General features: G+C 45.1%; 1 protein-coding gene across 1 annotated transcript in view; it reads left to right on the top strand.

The window, feature by feature from the left end:
• LOC134441705 (TBC1 domain family member 10B-like) overlaps positions 1-19824 on the top strand; it is a 37847-nt gene extending 18023 nt beyond the window's left edge. Inside the window, exons 3-9 of the mRNA XM_063192099.1 lie at positions 1-66; positions 2121-2228; positions 5292-5398; positions 6025-6139; positions 11049-11114; positions 11528-11872; positions 12783-19824. The exon at positions 1-66 is cut by the window's left edge and continues 34 nt beyond it. Of these exons, the coding sequence (XP_063048169.1) occupies positions 1-66; positions 2121-2228; positions 5292-5398; positions 6025-6139; positions 11049-11114; positions 11528-11872; positions 12783-13787 (1812 nt within the window). The 3' untranslated portion in view covers positions 13788-19824. The remainder of the gene's footprint in view (positions 67-2120; positions 2229-5291; positions 5399-6024; positions 6140-11048; positions 11115-11527; positions 11873-12782) is intronic.
• Positions 19825-20505: the final 681 nt, after the last annotated feature.

Genomic DNA, 20505 nt, shown 5'->3' with positions numbered 1-20505 from the left:
AGGGAGATGAAATGGCTGGACATGTTCAACCACTGGGACAAGTGGATCACCCGACGCTTCCAGAAGGTCAGTCTGAAGTAGTAGAAGTCCGTACACTGGGCCCTGCGGTCGCTCTGATGGTAGGGCACTAAGGTGCTACACCGGCGACCCAGGTTCGATTCTGGCCGCGGCCCTTTGCTGAACCTTCCCCATCTCACTCCCCCCACTCGTTTCCTGTCCAATCTCTCACTGTCCTATCATAAACAAACTAATAAAAGACTGAAGATATATGAGTCAATGATGTTTGTTTGGCGCAGAAGTCAGGTGGTACAACAAGACCTAATGTCCATAAATTGATACTTAATTGGCCAATACGGTACAAGCAATGAATATGCTTCTTAGATACAGAAGTCCACTAAAAACAAAAACAATCATCTAATCAAATCAATAGTGGCATTAGCTGTCGTTGTACTACTACTAGGTGTGTGCTACTCCTAAAAGGTCATTGACTCATATTTAAGACATGGAAACTTTGATGGGCCAAAACGGTGTGTAATAAAAAGAGCTGTCACAATTAACAAGTTAATCGCGATTAGATATATTTTTTAAATAGCAATTGGAGTTTCCCAGCATTTCCTGCATATAGGCCCATATAATGTGAGGATTTAGAGCCAGAGGGGTGTAGTAAGTGGCATTTGTGGCAAATTCAAAAAGTGGAGAAGACGCGCTCACACTATCGCCTAAATAGGCTACTTAACAATTCTTAACTGGGTGCTGAATCCCACAAAAACTTGAATGAATAAATGAAACGAAGGACAGCACTCTTCAGATTTCTTCTTTGTTTATTCGCCCACGAACGTTTCGGGCAGAGCCAAGGGTTTCATTTATTCATATGTGGCAAATTACCTTGATGAGGTCTTGACCTCTATCTAACTGGACCAAAAATGCATATCAGAAAGCAAACTATATTGAACAAAACGACAAAACAACAAAGACCTAACTCGGAAGTGGACTTCAGTGTTGGAGTCAAAAGAGTGTATGTCCTATTTACCGTACGCCTACACTAGGCCTAGCGTATGTCCTATTTACGCCTACACTAGGCCTAGCATTTAACAGGACATTGGGCTCTTGCACTTCTGTGTTGCATGTTTGTATTTGAATAAATGCAGTGTGTGTGTGTGTCTTTGTTTCTATATTTGGGTCTGTGTCTTCTTATTGTGTTTGTGTGACTTGCTGTGTGTACCTGATGTTGCAAGTGGTTGAGAGGAGATTTGGGCATGTGCTCGCATTTATGTGTGGAATGTCAATGCAGTGTGTGCACCAGCCTGCATAAGTTAAGCTGTGCGTGTGCGTGCGTGTGTGTGCACGCGTGTGTGTGTGTGTGCACACGTGTGTGTGTGTGTGTGTGTGTGTGTGTGTGTGTGTGTGTGTGTGTGTGTGTGTGTGTGTGTGTGTGTGTGTGTGTGTGTGTGTGTGTGTGTGTGTCCATGCATGATTGCGCTAATGATTTATAACCCAGTTGTTTACATTTCATGGCTCCTTCTGAGTGATTTAGCACTGCAGCTGATTTATGTGTAGAATAATAAGGTGTGTGTGCGTATGTGTGTGTGTTTGTGTGTATGTGTGTGTGTGTGTGTGGGCGCGCGTGCGCACACTGCTCAGCTGGTGTGGTATTCTTTGCAGTTCAACTGGCTCATTTTGAAATAACGGCATTAACTTTGTAAAGTGTGTGTGCATGCGTGAGTGTGAGTGTGAGTAAGTGTTATTTGTAAAACGGCGTGTGTTTAATCTGTTAACATTTTTGACAGAATGGTTCATGTGTTTGTGTGTGTGTGTTATTTGTAATGGTGTGTGTTTGTGTGTGTGTCTAATCTAGAGTTGTACTATGTTATTACATAGTTGACACCATGTTATATCATGCTACTAATATACTATTGTTATGTTACATCTGTAAGAGTACTTCTGCGTTTACTTTATACAACTCTGGTCTTATCTGTTGTGTGTGTGTGTGTGTGTGTGTGTGTGTGTGTGTGTGTGTGTGTGTGTGTGTGTGTGTGTGTGTGTGTGTGTGTGTGTGTGTGTGTGTGTGTGTGTGTGTGTGTGTGTGTGTGTGTGTGTGTGTGTGTGTGTGTGTGTGGCAGGTGAAGCTGCGCTGTAGGAAAGGCATCCCCTCCTCTCTCAGATCTAAGGCCTGGCAGCTGCTCTCCAACAGCAAAGAGCTTCTGGACGCAAATCCTGGAAAATTTGAGGTAGAAATACACAGATGCACACACCTACACACACACCTACCACTGAACAGTCCTAAAAGCACATACAGTTGGAAATTGAGACATAAACACACACGCACGCCACGCACATACACCTACCACTAAAGTACATCTACACACATACACTTGGAAATTGAGACATACAAACACACCTTCCACTAAACCAGCTCTACACACAGGCTTGGAATTTCAAATATAAACACACATAAAACACACACACCCCCACATATCCAAAAAAACACAAGACATCAAAAAAACACATTTCAGTGGAAAGCACTACAAAAGCATGCAAGCTCTTGCTCACATCCGTTTTTCACCATGTCACAGTGATGCCTTGACTTCACCACAAAAACAAACACCCATCACATGGCAGCCAATCTGTTGGGGGATAATGAGGCGTCACTAAGCCCACAGCACAGCACAGTGCAGTGCAGTGCAGTGTAGCGAGATGGTGGCACACTGGTGGCACCTGCCCTGCCTCATCCTCTCATCCTCTCTTCCTCTCTTCCTCTCTTCCCTCTTCCTCCTTCAATACAGCCTTCTTAGTTTTGTAACGTGTGCTGCCTCTTGGCCAGGACACACATCCTTTCTTCTTTTTGGCAAAATAAAGGTTAAATAAATACCTGTAACACCATTATTTGGCTGTCTCTTAAACACCGCTTCTCACCTCCAGACCCTCTCTGTGCAGCCTGTTGAAAACCCTCCCCTGATTCACTCCCCATCAGTATTTCCCTATTATACTATACCACACACACACACACACACACACACACACACACACACACACACACACACACACACACACACACACACACACACACACACACACACACCTTCTCTATCCACCCATTTTAAACTCTGCCATGCTTCATCCTCTCCCTCTTCAGTCCCTCTCTGTTATGAAGCCAGCTCTATAATATCACTCCCCCAGTCATCAGTTCAGACCTTCTCTGTGTAACCCGACGTATTGCAGCGCAGTCCGTCCCCCTCGCCTCGGGGTCGCTAATTCGCCACCTCGTCAACGGGAGTCACAGCACGATACCGCTGGACTAAAGGACCAGTCAGACAGCCCAGCGCTACCGATACTGTATGAGACTTCGGGAGGGAGGTTTACTAGCGTTCCATGCCACACTCTGCTAGTTGGCCTCCGTTACTGTTAACGTTTCTCCGTTATCTGTTAACCTTTTGAAACCCTCCCCAGCTTCATTGGCCATCAGTACTTCTTCTCTGTGACGTCGCCAGCTCTTGACCTCCAGTAAATGCCAATTCACACTCCTGGCTGTTGTCACACGTCATGTGTAATAATCCATCCACTCCCCATATTAACCAGCGTGGCGTGTGGTGTGTGCAGCCCTCTTCTCCCTCTAATTGCCCCTCTCACAGCGGGGTCTAGTGGCGCCTGCTCTGCCCTTTACCCCACCCCACCCACACGAAATTATTAACTGTTTCTTCACACCCGCGCGCGCACACACACCCACACCCCTGCAGAGTGTGTCATTTATAACGAAAACATTAACTGTTTCTTCGCACGCACGCACGCACGCACACACACACACACACACACACACACACACACACAGATGTACACACACACACATACACACACACACACACACATATGACCGGATAGTGGCCTCCCTCCCCAAGGCAGGCAGCCAGCCAGTGGCCTCCCCAGTGCTAATCCTCTTACCTTGGGAAGCTAATCCAGCTAGTCTGGGCCCTCGCCTCTTTCACACACACACACACACACACACACACACACACACACACACACACACACACACACACACACACACACACAAACACACCTTACTGGAGGTCGTACGGGCCCTTTAGGGGGAGTATGGAGACAGAAATATAGTGGTCTCCTGGCACTGTGTCAACAGTGTCTGTATAATGTCAGTGGCTTAAGTCCAGACTCCCAGAGTATTTTTATTCAGGCTATGAGATCATTTAAATTTTAAAATGTGTATTACAGTTGGTCCACATACACCATTATACACCATGCATAGTGTAACAGGACTTGAACATGAAATTCGGTCTATCACAGGATGGGCATGCACATTTGAGCTACCATATATGATGGGAAAGAACGTGTGTGTTGAATTTAACTAAGTATTAACTGCATGCACATATAGTTTTAGTCCATGTTTTTAAATAAATATTGAGTTTGGCTTGCAACTTGGTTCCAGATTTAGATTTTGGCCCTCAGTCAATTTGAGTATGACACCCCTGCCTTAGTCTGTGGCCCTTGTTGGAGTTAGTGTGGGACTTTCAGAGGAGCCTGGAGACTGACACACAGTGCTGCCATCACCCTCTGGCTCCTCAGTGTTCATGGTGTCTATATAATGTCATACTCTCACTGAATTCAGTCTTTCAGAGCAGTGTCTCACAACTTTTTAAAAATACCTCTCATATCCCTTAAGTCTTTTTGTTCGGCCATAAGTACCTCCTAACGCTCTCTATATGTCTTCCTCTATCCCACAGGCTGCATAGATATATTATTATTACATTTATTCACATAACCCCTTGCAGTGTGGTCGCGTACGCCTCCTAATGGTACACTGACTGTACCCCTGGTTTGGAATCACCGTTTTAGAGTATGGCTGTTGTCTCCTTTTCCTCAGTCTCCATGGTGTCTGCACAATGTCAGAGTCCATAGCCTATACAGCTTTGAGGGGGACAGTAGTAGTGGGTGGCATTCACATATTGGAGAATTACTATTGATCAGTTTTGTCTCTCTCACACACATGCGGCAGACAGTGTCATATCTCCCCCTTGGTTTTTAGGTTACATACGGTACACACATGTATACACGCGTGCATACGAAAGGACATTACAAGGCCTGCATTCTTTTAGCTGACTCTGTTTTAGAAGCACACATACGTTTTAAAAGGCACATTGTGGGACCCTGCTGTTGATGTTAAACATAAAATCCCAATTAAAGACGGAATACTCTTTGATTATTTTTGCACTCAAAGTGCACCTCTATTTCACCATCAGTTGTGGTTGTTTCTGATGTTGGCCTTGTCTTCTGCCTTGTAGGAGTTGGAGAGGGAGCAGGGAGACCCCAAGTGGCTGGACATCATTGAGAAAGATCTGCATCGCCAGTTCCCCTTCCACGAGATGTTCGCCGCACGAGGAGGACATGGGTGAGTACCAGGAGCAGCCAGGATACTCTTGTCACTATTTCGAAAATAGTGATTTATAAATTAATAAAAATAAAAATAACAATAAAAATAAATGTATTATTAATTAGTAAAAATGGAAAGTGGAGATACAAGGTTTCTGCCTGTCCGCTACGACATGGGAAGTATGTGTGCATGTTAGCCCGTAGGTGAGTCATAGCTGCATGAGCCTGTTATGAGAGGGCTGTATATTTCACTGTTTGTGTAGGTGTGAAAGAAAAATGTCTCCGCAGTGAACGATTCAAGGGTGAGAACAGGTTTGCACACTGAATAAGACGTTTCAGGTCCTGTAATCATCAGTGCTCACCTGAGCACAGAGAGCACTAATAATGGCAGAACCTGAAAACGCCTGCTCTATTCCTCTCTATGTAAAATGAACTCCTTGTGCTTGACCTTGGTGTCGTATTCAGTGTGCGAACCTGCTCCCACCTTTGAATTATGCTATACAAATAATGTCATTATTATTAGAATAATAATTATTGTTATTATTATTATTACTATTATTATTACTATTATTATTATTATTATTATTATTATTATTATTATTATTATTATTATTAAATGCTGCTTGTATATGTGTGTGTCTGCAGTCAGCAGGACCTGTACCGCATCTTGAAGGCGTACACGGTGTACCGGCCGGACGAGGGCTACTGCCAGGCTCAGGCCCCAGTGGCCGCCGTGCTGCTCATGCACATGCCTGCGGAGGTGAGGACGTGGCGCCTCTAGACACCAGTTACACATGCACATAGACACCAGTTACATATGCACATAGACACCAGTTACATATGCACATAGACACCATTTACATATGCACATAGACACCATTTACACATGCACATATACACCATTTACATATGCACATATACACCATATGCACATAGACACCAGTTACACATGCACATAGACACCATTTACATATGCACATAGACACCAGTTACATATGCACATAGACACCAGTTACACATGCACATAGACACCAGTTACATATGCACATAGACACCAGTTACACATGCACATAGACACCAGTTACATATGCACATAGACACCAGTTACATATGCACATAGACACCATTTACACATGCACATAGACACCATTTACATATGCACATATACACCATTTACATATGCACATAGACACCAGTTACATATGCACATAGACACCATTTACACATGCACATAGACACCATTTACATATGCACATATACACCATTTACATATGCACATAGACACCAGTTACATATGCACATAGACACCAGTTACATATGCACATAGACACCATTTACATACAGTGCCCTCCATAATTATTGGCACCCCTGGTTGAGATGTGTTAAAAGCCTTAAAATATATTCAGTGGTTATTGCAGAAGAATACTGTCACACTGAAAAGTTTAGGAAAATGTAGCCTTCAACTCAAATGAATTGTAGGAAAATAAAAAAAAATCCCTGACTAAAAAATAATTATTTTTCATTAAATCACCTGTTCCACAATTATTGGCACCCTTAACAATTCCCAGGAAATAAATATAATTGAAGCATTTCTGTCATTTCTACAGTAGTTTACAAAGTTTACCAGAGTATGTAGGAACATTTAATTAGTAATTCATCACTTCCTGTTTCCCTGGGGTATAAATATGACGTGACACCGAGGCCATTTCTCTTATCCACTCTTAAACATGGGAAAGACAAAGGAACACAGCATACAAGTGAGGCAGATGTGCGTCGACCTTCACAGGTCATGCAGAGGCTACAAGAAGATTGCCACTCAACTGCAGCTGCCCATATCTACTGTGAGAGGAATAATTAAGAAGTTCAAAACAACTGGAACAGTGGTAAACAAGCCTGGACGAGGACCCAAGTTTATTTTGCCACCACGCACAGTGAGGAGGATGGTAAGAGAAATCAAAAGATCTCCTAAGCTCACTGTTACAGAATTACAACAAATGGTAGCATCCTGGGGTCACAAAGTCTCCAAATCAACCATCAGGCGCTGTCTACACGCCAACAAGCTGTTTGGGAGGCATGCACGGAGAAAACCTTTCCTCACCCACAATCATAAACGCAAACGTCTGGAGTTCGCCAAGCGGTATTGGGGCTTCAACTGGGACCGTGTGCTTTGGTCAGATGAGACCAAGATTGAGCTTTTTGGCAACAAACACTCTAAGTGGGTCTGGCGTGCCACGAAAGATGCGCATGCTGAAAAGCACCTCATACCCACTGTGAAGTATGGGGGTGGGTCAGTGATGCTGTGGGGCTGTTTCGCTTCCAAAGGCCCTGGGAAGCTTGTTGGGGTGCATGGCATCATGAATGCTTTGAAATACCAGGACATTTTAAATCAAAATCTGTTGCCCTCTGCCCGAAAGCTGAAGATGGGTCGTCACTGGGTCTTTCAGCAAGACAATGACCCTAAACATATGGCCAAATCTACACAGAAATGGTTAACCAGACACAAAATCAAGCTCCTCCCATGGCCATCTCAGTCCCCAGACCTCAACCCCATTGAGAACCTGTGGGGTGAGCTGAAGAGGAGAGTACAGAGGAGAGGACCCAGGTCTCTGGATGATTTAGAGAGATTCTGCAAAGAGGAATGGCTGAAGATCCCTCTTTCTGTCTTTTCCCATCTTGTGAAACATTATAGGAGAAGATTAGGTGCTGTTTTGTTGGCAAAAGGGGGTTGTACAAAATATTAACAACAGGGGTGCTAATAATTGTGACACACATTATTTGATGTCAAATAATTATTTCTTTATGTGGGATTTTTTCCCCACTGAATAAATGCACTTGTATTGAAGGTTGGATTTTTCTCTTTTTTTCCATTAAGGTCCCATATTATTAAGAGAAAAATAATAATAATTGGAAGCTAAAAAACACATCTCAACCAGGTGTGCCAATAATAATGGAGGGCACTGTATGCACATATACACCATTTACATATGCACATAGACACCATTTACATATGCACATAGACACCATTTACACATGCACATATACACCATTTACATATGCACATATACACCATTTACATATGCACATAGACACCATTTACATATGCACATAGACAGGGGTGCACATAACTTTTTTACGGCGTTACTCATATGCGCACCAGCAAATATGTTTTGGTACGCACCTCATCCGCGGTTTAAAAAAAAAAAAAAAGTCCACTGTCCGCAGTGTCGGAGGATAAAACATGATCTCCACGAATGTTGACACATGTTGTTTGAAGGCTAATGCAACTGGTGCAAGGTAGCCTAATAAAAAATGTGTTAGTTTGGTATTCTTTAAATCTTAAATAGCCTACAAATGGTCAACATGTCATCTTCAAGTTAAGTGATTAATGTCTGAATTTCATCCGTTTTTGCCGATTTCGCCATCATGCCTGGTAACTGACGCACAGACGGGGAATAAACTTGTATGCGGTGTCCGTTTGGGATATGGTGGGAGGAAGCTGACGAAATTAAAAAGTGGAGCTGGCCGGGAATTGCGTGGATTTAAAAAGCCACGCGCATGCATGCATGCTTTCAGTTTTTAACTTCTATGCGTCGGAGTTGCCAATGAGAATGACGGGGGTGCGCGTTCATTTTCCGGAGTTAACAGAAACAGACGGCACAATTCCACAATGATGGAGGGAGGAGAGAGCCTCAGGAGCCCAACTCGGTCGCGCTCGCGCCGACTGTCGTTAGATTTAGGCTACAGTTGATATGCGAGTGACATGTCTATTTTTAGGCATTCATGAGAAAACGGGACACATCGCGTCCCTATACCTGTTCAACACGGAACGCATGATTCCACTGCCACATACGGAACGATTCCGCATTTCAAGGGACTGGCGTTACATTTCTGTCCGCTCATCATTAGCCTCAAGCCACGGCACTTGGAGCCATTTCTCGGAAAGTTTTTTTGTTCAATCTCACTCAATTTTCTTTGTTGTTGGCGAAACTCCAAAGAAACTGATTAGGCTAGTGTTGTCTGTTTCTTTTTGGACATGTTTGACCATTCACCAACATAAACAGTCTCTTAAGAGAAATTTCTCTTTCTCTTATCTTTCAGGAGGGATAGTCAGTACGCAAGTGCGCTGTAGTGACCAAGGTGGCAGTACGCATTGCTAATTTTTGGTGCGCATGCGCACCTGCGTACCAGTTATGTGCACCCCTGCACATAGACACCAGTTACATATGCACATAGACACCAGTTACATATGCACATAGACACCATTTACATATGCACATAGACACCATTTACACATGCACATAGACACCATTTACATATGCACATAGACACCATTTACACATGCACATGGACATCCACATACAGGGGTTGGACAGTGACACTGAGTTTCATGGATAAATTGGACCACCCTGTTGGCCAGACTTCATTAATTGTACAGTGCACCAGTAAGAGCAGAGTGGGAAGGTTTAATTAACAGGGTAAGAGCACAGTTTTGCTCAAAGACATTTTGCTCGAAGACATTTGGTGGTTGAGGAGGAGGAGAACATGAAAGAGAGTTGGGATGGAGGCAGGGGAGAGTGAATGTTGGTGAGAGGGGGGTGATGGTGCTGAGTAGTGAGAGTGGAGGAACGAGATGAGGTGAAGTAGAGGGGGGGGGGGGGGGCAAGTAGTGTGTGTGTGTGTGTGTGTGTGGGGGGGGGGGGGTTGTGAGGATGTGCGCGGGAGTGACTAGCAGATAGGTTGTAGGTCATTGCAGACGGTGGTTTCAGATGTAGGGGTGATCTCTAGGCATGCTGACTGTGTGTGTTTATAAGAAGACGCAGTTGCTCGTGCTCGTTCCTGCCAAGGTGATTGGGGGCAGGGGGGCCCATTTATGGCACCGGAGATCTCTTTCCATGCTAACAGTATTAGTTGATTTGTGTTTAGCAATGACATTCGAACACTCAGGTTCTGATTTGCATCTGTTGAGGTGAGATTAAGAGCCAAGGGGGTGGTAGGTCACCCGTTGGATTTGGAAGGTGTAAAAGTTCATCATGAAATGATCCCGCTTCCCCATATCAAACAGGAAGGCTGAACACAGAGTAGTCACAGAACATTTAACCAAATACAAACAGACAGCTTACAGTTTGTTTCCAAACAGAAGCACTTTTGTTTAGTTCCCTATGCTTGAATGTCTGTAACGGGCCAGGCCATTTTCTTGACGATCAAGATAAGAACCAAAACAAACAAAGCATTAGAATGGCCTCTCCAGAAAGGCGTCCAGTTGTTTACCATTAAATGACTGACATGACTTGGACGAATGTGATTCTGCACGGACAAACAGTGGCATTGTCTTTTGTCATGTTGTTGTATGCGACATGACAGTTGTGGAGGATAGCGAGCACATTTCAGCTCATTGAGAAGAAATGAAAAAAGTAAGAAATATAGATTAATCCCTGAAGATACTACCCCTGTGATAAATTAGCTGTTTCCAGAATGGCAATGACCAAGTCATAATGTATTAGTAAAGGCCCTGTGCACTGTACTACGGTTGTTACGTTTTTTCAGTGACTATCACAATGTCCCAGTGCCGGTTAAGCGGCTACGCATAAATAAAATTATTAATAATAAATACAATGAAATGTGTAATGTGTCTAATGTCTGGTTGTCTTTTTCCTTTCTTTTTTTTTCAGCAAGCCTTCTGGTGCCTGGTGCAGATCTGTGAGAGGTACCTGCCAGGATACTACAGTGCGGGGCTGGTGAGTAGCACAGGCTCAGATATCACACCATGATTGACCTCCACCAAGGTTGGCTCACCTCTCTCTCTCTCTCTCTCTCTCTCTCTCTCTCTCTCTCTCTCTCTCTCTCTCTCTCTCTCTCTCTCTCTCTCTCTCTCTCTCTCTCTCTCTCTCTCTCTCTCTCTCTCTCTATCTTCCCTGCTCCTCTCTCTGTCCACCTGTCTATCCCTCTCTCACACATAAACAAACACACACAAACACACTTTCACACTCTCTTCCTCTTTCTGTAATTTTGCCTTCTCTCATCTCTCCGTATTTCTCATCCTTCCCCCATCTCCCTCTCTTTTTCCTGTCCCACACCATTTTTCTTACCTTCTCTCCCTTCTCTTTCTCTCTCTTTCTCTCACCTTCTCCCACCCTTTCTGTCCGTCCAGGAAGCTATCCAGTTGGACGGTGAGATCTTCTTCTCGTTGCTGCGCCGCGTGTGTCCCATGGCCTACCGCCACCTGAAGAGGTTCAAGATCGACCCCATCCTCTACATGACCGAGTGGTTCATGTGCATCTTCTCCCGCACGCTGCCCTGGGCCTGTGTGCTGCGCGTCTGGGACATGTTCTTCTGCGAGGGCGTGAAGGTGGTGTTCCGCGTGGGGCTGGTTCTCCTGAAACAGATGCTGGGATCGGTGGACAAGCTACGGGAGCTGCAGGGCATGTACGAGACCATGGAGAAGCTCCGCAACATCCCGCCAGAGTCCATACACGAACATGTGCTCATACAAGAGGTGTGATACACACACACACACACACACACACACACACACACACACACACACACACACACACACACACACACACACACACACACACACACACTACCTCCTCTCTTCATTTCATATGAGCTATTGCCCAATAAGAGTTATGCGGATATGGGAAAAGGCCTGGGCCTTGGTTACATTACACACACGTTGCTCAAGCAGGATTCAGAAATGCCACCTATGCAGACAGTATTAAAACAAATTATACAGCGCTCGTGATTAAAACAAAAATGTGGTGCAAAACAAAAATGAAAACGGTGAAAGATAAATGTCTGCACACTTGCATCCTATTTTTCTTCTTAATAATGGCCAAGCTTTCGGTCTAGTGAGTCCAGTGAGCCATGTGGAAGGTCACTATACAGAAAGCTTGGCTTTCTGGCAGACATTTTTCTTTCATACCTACACAGAAAGTGAAATACTGTATACAGCCGCCTCATACCAGGCTCATGTAGTATTGACTCACGAATGGGCTAACATGCACACATACCTCCCATATCGTTGCTGTTGGGCAGAAATCTTTTCAAAATAAATAATCATTTCAACATTAAAGTTGGTCGTTAAATAATTTATCATATACATATGCTGATGGGGACTGACCAGTAGAACTGATTTATATGCTATAATAATGAATAAAGAACAAATATAGAATAATACGACAGAGTCAAGGTTTCTGCTGGACAGTGATGACATGCACTGCCCACTGTAGCATACGAGGACACGCGCTAGTCTAGCCCAGACGATGGATGACCTTGTCTTGATCTCTTTATCTGCATAATTATTTTGATTCTAATGCGCTTGATTCTACATGTCTGTGTGTGTGTGTGTGTGTGTGTGTGTGTGTGTGTGTGTGTGTGTGTGTGTGTGTGTGTGTGTCTAGATCATCTCCCTGCCGGTGACCGAGGCGCTGATCGAGCGCGAGTGCACCGTCCAGGTGCGCAAGTGGCGCGAGTCCCGCGGCGAGCTGAGCCACCAGCCGGGCCGGCGCCTGCACGGCACGCGTGCCATCTACGAGCAGAAGCGCCGCGCCGCCTCCATGAGCTCCGGCGGCAGCCTCTCCTTCCTGGGCACCTCCATACCGCCGCCGGGCCCCCTGCGCGCCTCCTCCAGCCTCCTCTCCCTGCCCGGCTTCCGCAAGTCCAAGACGCCCTTCCACCTCTCCAAGAAGACCTCGCTGTCGGGCCCCTCGGGCGTGGAGGCCATGCAGCTGCAAGAGTTCTCCTCAGGGGGAGGTGGGGGTGGAGGTGGAGGTGGAGGTGGGGGATTTAAGGCGCCACATAAGCCCAGTCCTCTGGTGGGTAACTCGGCCCCTTCGTCGCCCGCTCCCCAGGCCCAGGCCCAGCCCCAGGCCCAGGGTCAGTCTCCGGGTCAGGAGCACCCTATCCTGGCCACCCGGCCACCGTCAGGCCACAACCAGAACCAGAACCAGGGCACGCCGTCGCACACGTTGGCCCCCTCGCCTAAAGTGACGGCGGAGCAGGTCACCCCGACGCTGCCCTCGCCCACCGCCAACAACGCCCCTCTGCCACCCTGCAGCGAGCCAGCAGCCAAGCCAGCCGCGGCAGGAGGTGAAGAGAAGGCCGCAGCAGCAGCCGCAGGAGGAGGAGGTGGAGGAGGTGGAGGAGGAGGAGGAGAGGAGGACGGTAAGAAGAAGAAGAAGAGCAAGGACGACAAGAAGAGAGAGAAGGAGGAGGAGAAGCAGCGGGCGAAGGAGAAGAAGGAGAGAGAAAAGGCGGAGAAGGAAAAGCAGAAGAGGGAGAAGGACAGAGCCGAGAGGGAGAGGAAGAAAGGAGGGAAGAAGAAGGAGAAAGGAGGAGGAGGTGGAACAGGAACAGCAGCGGCAGAGGAGAAGAATGGAGCAGCGGCAGCACAGGATTTGGCCTAACGTCCTCCCCTCTATCCTCCTCCCTCCTCCTCCTCCTCCTCCTCGAACCCTTTACCACTGTATCCCTAACTCAACCTCCACCCCCCATCCTCTAACCTGATAGCCTACGGCAGTCTCTCTCAGCCTTGGAGAAGAGGAGAAGAAAGGAATGTGGGAGAGGAAACGAGGACAAGGGAACAAAAGAACTATAGAAGGGTGAAGGAATGAAAGAATGAAAGACAGAAACGTGGCCAGGCTGCTGCTGTTATGGTTGTAAAACATTTCTCATCTCATCGAGGGCATCCATCTCCTTTTCAAACTAGACTACGGGTCTTTCTCAAAGCCTAGGCCAGTGTCCTTCCAAGTGTATGAGCCTAATTAGTCACGCCCAGTGATTGGATACTTTTTGGTGAACTCTACAGAATATCCAATCACTGGGTGTGACTAATAAAGGGTATCCAATCACTGGGCTTGACTAATTAGGCTGATACACTTGGAAGGACACTGGCCTAGGCTTTGAGAAAGACCCAATATTAACAGGGCAACCCCACATTTACTCCCTCCCCACCCCTCCCCTTTAAAAAACCTCCCTTGTCCCTAGTCCCCTGTCCCATCCCCCTACCCTCGTCTCATATATACCCACCCGGGTGACCCACTGTGAACCCGGTTTCACCACAAACCCCTCTCTCACCACATCATGGAAACGAAACGAAATACGTTTTTTTTTCTGTTTGCTCTCATGGTCCTACATAACAAAGCAAAACAAAATTCCAATTTGTTTATGGGAGTGGTTCAATATATGTGAATGATGTTTTTAACGATCATTTCTTCGCCATGTTGGTGGTGTGGTCTATGAAGAACTATCGATGAAGGACTGACTGGACTGTGCATTGCCTGTGCACCCTGGGGGACAATGAAGTGAACAGACTCTGCCATGCGTCTTGAATCTGAGAGCAGTTGGTTTACACGAGTGGTGTGTGCCATAGGCGTGTATATATCCCCTTGGACTTGATGTGCAGTAGGGCTGTCTGGGTCATGTAGAGGATGCGGTCGATCTTGAACATCGTCTTCAGGAGTCGGTAGACCATGGGACAAACGCGAAGCAGCAACGAGAAAATCTCACCGTCCAACCGAATCCGTTAGTAGAGAGAAGGGTGAAGGACTGAAAGAACGAACGAACGAACTAAACGTGGCACACTGCTATCGTTGTGGTTGTAAAGCATTTCTCATCTCATCAAGAGCATCCATCTCCTTTTCAAACCCGGCTAACAGGGCCACCCCTGATGATATGCCCCACATATACTCCCCACCCCTTCAAAAAACCTCCCTAGTCCCCTGTCCCATCCCCCTACCCCCCTCATATATACCCACCCGGGTGATCCACTGTGAACCTGGTTTCCCCACAAACCCCTCTCTCACCACATCATGGAAACAAAATACGTTTTTTTCCGTTTGCTCTCATGGTCCTACAAAAAAATAATAATCCCATTTTGTTTATGGGAGTGGTTCCGTATACGTGGATGTTGTTTTTAATGATCATTTCTATTATTCGCCATGTTGGTGGTGTGGTCTATGAAGGACTATCGATGAAGGACTGACTGGACTGTGCATTGCCTGTGCACCCTGGGGGACAATGAAGTGAACAGACTCTGCCATGCGTCTTGAATCTTGAATCTGAGGGCAGATGGTTTACATGAGTGCTGTGTGCCATAGGCATATATGTATATACCATTGGACGTCATGCGGTGATGGAGGACCTCATTGACCAGTAGCTCAATGGAGGACATCCAGCCAAATTGCTTGCTTTAAAAAATAAATAAAAAAAAACATAGGAAGATGATAAACACAAACAACTGGTGATGAACTTACCTAATCTGTGGTTAAAAAAACAAACTAGCAACCAACCCCCTCCTTAAAAATGTAATTCTGGGTGGACTGTTGGGTTGAGAGATGTATTTATTCTGTAACTGTACTTCTGACGTCATTGTGTGTATGTGTGCGTGTGCCTTCATAGGTCTTTAGTAGTGTAATCAGGTCTTGTCCAACTAGTCAAAGTGTATCCTGCCCTCTCCTCCCCACCCCTCCTCTGCCCTCTCCTCTCCATCCCTCCTCTGCCCTCTCCTCTCCTTCCCTCTCCTCTCCTCCCCTCTCTTCTCTCCCGTCCTCCCCCTCCTTGTCATCCCTCACTCCTTCTTATTGGTTAGCTCTGATTACCCTGGATCTGAGGAAATTGAGAAGAGGAGAAGTGAAATACAAGGGATGTGTGGTGCGATGCATGGTGTTGTTTCTGTCGACTCCGTAAAATGGTAGCTGTCTTAAGTGTTGTCCTGACAAACCAACAAAAAAACACTTAGGGAAAGTAGTCTGTTAACATTATTTTTATCATATGTTTAATTTATTTTTTTAACCTATCTATTTTGTTGAAACCCTCCGCTTTGGCTCAAACCCATGCTGACTGTCTCTGTCTGCATTTACAGATTCATGGTAAAGTTTGTTGTTTGTGAAGAGCAGGGGTGGGCATCTCTGGTTCAGGAAGTTTAAAAACCCTGCTGCCACGTACAACGTTTGCTTCAGCCAATTTGATAAACCTGATGTACCTAATGTACCACCCTCCTTCAGCCAGGTAGATGAGCCAGTTAATTAAGTGAGACTGGCAGAAGGACTATTATCTGGCTGGACTGGTACACGTTTCACAGTCCAGTTTGTCTGTCCCTGGTTTAGAGGGGATCTGGAGGGTCTGGGGAAGGGGGCAGGGACTGCATTTCCTCCCCACCTCATTCAAGGAGGTATCTCTCATCTCCTGCACCACCCCCACCCCCCTTGACACTGCTCACTGCTTTTGTGTTTGACCAATGAGCAAGCACCGCCGACACAATGGGGGGCGCAATTTCATTGGCCATCGATGTGCATGTGTACTGTGTCTGTGCATTTCAGTACATCGTGGCCCCAATCTGTACTGTACTGTAATACCATCATAAACCCCCTTCTTTATCATCATCATTATCATCATCTTCATTTTCATGAAGAGCTTTGCTTTTGAACTGGAAGTAATAGTCAGGTCTCCTGAAGGCAGAACTGGTTGGTGTGTATGTGTGTGTGCATGTTCTTTTTTTTCTTTTTTCTTTTTTTAAGGAATGTATGCATTTGTTCCTATTTGGAGACACTCCCACTGGCCTATCAGGTGACCATAGATGGCGGTAAAACATTGATATTTTCTTCTCGTGGCTAGAATGGGAAACGCCAACGTGCTGAGAGATTAGTTGTCCTCCCCTGGCTGAGCTTGTGCCGAGAAGCGTTATTGAGAAGGACGCCTTCTGACTTTTTTCCTTTTTTGTAAATAATTACCGCTTATTTATATGGGTGAAGGTTCATCGTGCTTTTTGGTGTGGCTCGGAAGCTTATCAGAACCATTTGACAGTGTTTCAGATTATGAAGGATTAGGTTAGTTTTTTTTGTTGTTTTGATTTATTTTGTTGCACTGAAACCCTATGATCAATATTGTTGGTATTATGAAGATTTCTAATCAGCTGAAAGCCCCGTCACTGACTAACAACTTTGTGTAGCTACATGTACAGTAGATTTATTCAGCTGAAACCAGACGAGTCCTGAAGCCAAAGGGCCTAAGAACCCTGCTGTGGTGTAAGGCTTGGCGGCAGCGTCTGTAGCATTAACTGCCTTCTAACCTTTTGGGTTTGTAATGTACCACTGTATAAAACAATGTGTTAATTTAATCAGATCTGCTCTCTATATATATTGTATAATGTCCCTTACCCTTAGGCTTGCTTTGTTTTTTTGTTTTTAAATTATTTTTGTATGCCAGCAAAATGGAGGCCTGCTTGACTGGAAAAAAAACTGTAACATTGTTATCTGTTTGTCTGTTATCTTTTACTTATTTAATGTTTTTTTAAGGAAGAAAAATATATCCATTTCGTTTGTTTGCACATCCATACCCCCATCATTTGGAAGAAGAACAAAATGTTCTTTTTACGGAGAGAAATCATGACTTCTCGGTTTTCACGACAGACAGACAGACAGTATTCTAGAACTAATACGTGCACTGGGACTGCAATGTACTGTGGTGTTTCTCTTACGTGCTGTGGTGAAGTGCATCTGTTTTTGTTCATAATGTGTCCCAGGGGAGTATCCCAAGCACATGGTTAAGTGATAAACCTGGCTAAGGTAACCTACCGTAAGTGAGTGGTAAACCAACTAATAGATATCTCACAGGTGTCGTTTAGTTAAGAAAATGAGGAATCCTCTCTTCAGGCTCTTCTATTATGTGATTTACCTCAAGGTTAGCTTAACCTGCTTTACTGCTCATCCAGGTTCTTGGAATACCTCACAGGCAGTGTGTTGAGACTGGCCTGATCAATAGATAACAACCGATCAGAATAGAGTGTGCATGAAGTCATGGTGCAATGCCAAACCACTAGGAATGGAACACTTGTGGTGTGATGGCCATAGGAACTCATAGAAATTGAGCACACTTTTTTTTGACTGGAGTACAATATCCTCACTCCTGTCTTGGTAGAATTGGTAGAACCAGGCATCACTGGTATTGTTGTTGAGACAAAGCCACTTAGACTTCATCGTCTCTCTTAACTTAAGTGTTATTCTCTCTCTCTCTCTCTCTCTCTCTCTCTCTCTCTCTCTCTCTCTCTCTCTCTCTCGCTTGCTCGCTCGCTCATGCTCTCTCTCTCTCACACACACACACCTGTGCTTACCCCCTCCCATAGCCTATGCTGGTTTGGCTCAGTGGGTGAACTCTAGTGTAGAACCTTGACACTCCTATACTCCTTTTGATTCTGCCAGCTGTGTGCATGCGTATAGCTGTGTGCCATGCCGGAGAAATGAGGAGAATTAGAGGTGAGCTCTGTCTCCTCTGTCTCCCTCCTTGTTTCAGGCTTTCTGTCTGGGGACTCCTGTGTTGAGGTGTGATTGTCATTTGTTTTGTCTCGGTACCCTATTTATTAATTTCCTTCTTAGGTTTTTTTTTTTTTTTGCCATGACATGACTGCTTATTGTCAAAGAGTGTTTTTGACGTTGCTGAAGTCCAGTGTTGGATGCTGTGGATGATGCCTGCCTCGTCAGCAGCCCATTAACTGCTATTGATGTTCACCAAATGAACAAAACAAAACATAAGAAGGTGTCTATGCAATCCTTCCCCAACCCCCGACCTCCGGCAACCCCACACCACTCCACCCACTCGGTACCCCTTATACACAGCCCTCCCGGTACCTAGGGATGAGCAGTGGGATGCTGAAGGATCTTGCATGTACCGCCTGGTCATCTGTGGTGCTTTGGCCCTTGGAGAGCTATAGGACTTGGCCTTAGAGGAGAGGCAACAGGACTTGGTCTGAAATGAATCATTTATGCTCTTGACAACTGCTGAACTGTGAAGGATCCTACAAGGCTCTAGATACCCTCTGTCAGATACCTCCCTCTGGGCAAATTGTCAAAAATGCAAAGAGGAAAAGCTCCAGTACAATGGGGAAGAAAATACGGACTTGACTGGACTGGACTGCAATTTCTTTCGGTTGTTGGAGAGTTGGAATTCTACATCAAATGTCACAGACAGTGTCACAAACTTTATCACACACACGCACTCGCAGACAAAACAGTGTGGTCTCGTGCCAGGCAGGAAACGCATCACCTCTTATGCACATCTGGCACGGGGGGAGTCGAGCGTCTTTTTTTTACATTTACAGCATGGCCATTTCATTTGATTTCTGCCAGTTTGCCATTTCAATGTTTTGTATTTATTTTCCTTTTTTTTCTTAAAAAAAGGAGAGATCATGTGGCATGTCTTCCCCCACCAGCCTCGCATATATCGTATGTGCGTTTGTCCTTTGTCTGTTTTTTTTTAGTTTACATCCAGTGCATCAATGTCAGAAAATGAAGAAAAGGAAAAAATGTAGATTTAAGAATCATTCCTTAACAACTGAGGTGAATCTACACATGACCTATTTAATGAATTATTATGATAATGGAGAACAGTTGTGATGATGAAATAACAATAATAATAAACCATAATTATATTAAACTGATGCAAGCGTTACTGAAGTGAATTTGAATCTATTGAATCAGTCTCTCCCTTGTAGAATCAATCAAGTTCTGCAATACAATGACATGGCGTAGAAGAATAATATGCAGGATGTATAAATTACACATTTAACAGTTTTTAAATCTTCAGACAAACCATATGAGTAATGTAACGCATGCTTTGGCCTACAACCTTGTTCGCCTCTATAACCATGGGAACGGAAGTGGTGGGCATGGAGTGAAATTTGTTTTGCTCACTGTGGTAGCACTGAGCACCGGGCGTACAGAAACAACTTCATCATGTCATGTTTAGGTGCGGTGGTTGTGGCAGATCATTACTTCTGTGTGAGTTCTGCTTAACCCATTGCTGCTGGATTCTGGGTATATGCTGCATTGACCTAGGCACCTGGAGCTGCATATACACAGCATTCAGACTCATGAGATTTGAGCTTTTAAAAAAAAAAAAAAAAAATGTTGGTATGTTAGAGCTGAATGAACACATTGTAATGCAAGGTGAGGGTCTTAGCTTTTTATATGCAACTCATTTTATGTTTTTATGTGCTTTGGAGGCCGGGATATTAAGCTTTTTATAGGCTGAGGGCAGCTTTTTTTTTCAAAAATGGCTTAAGCATTTAGCAGACGTTCTTTTGCAGGTGCCTAGGGCTAACATGGGTTAAAGCCTGAAGAGCAATGTTAC

Source organism: Engraulis encrasicolus, chromosome 2, assembly GCF_034702125.1.
Source record: "Engraulis encrasicolus isolate BLACKSEA-1 chromosome 2, IST_EnEncr_1.0, whole genome shotgun sequence".
Taxonomy (NCBI): domain Eukaryota; kingdom Metazoa; phylum Chordata; class Actinopteri; order Clupeiformes; family Engraulidae; genus Engraulis; species Engraulis encrasicolus.
Note: the sequence above shows the minus strand (reverse complement) of the source record. Positions and strands in the feature narration are given on the sequence as shown.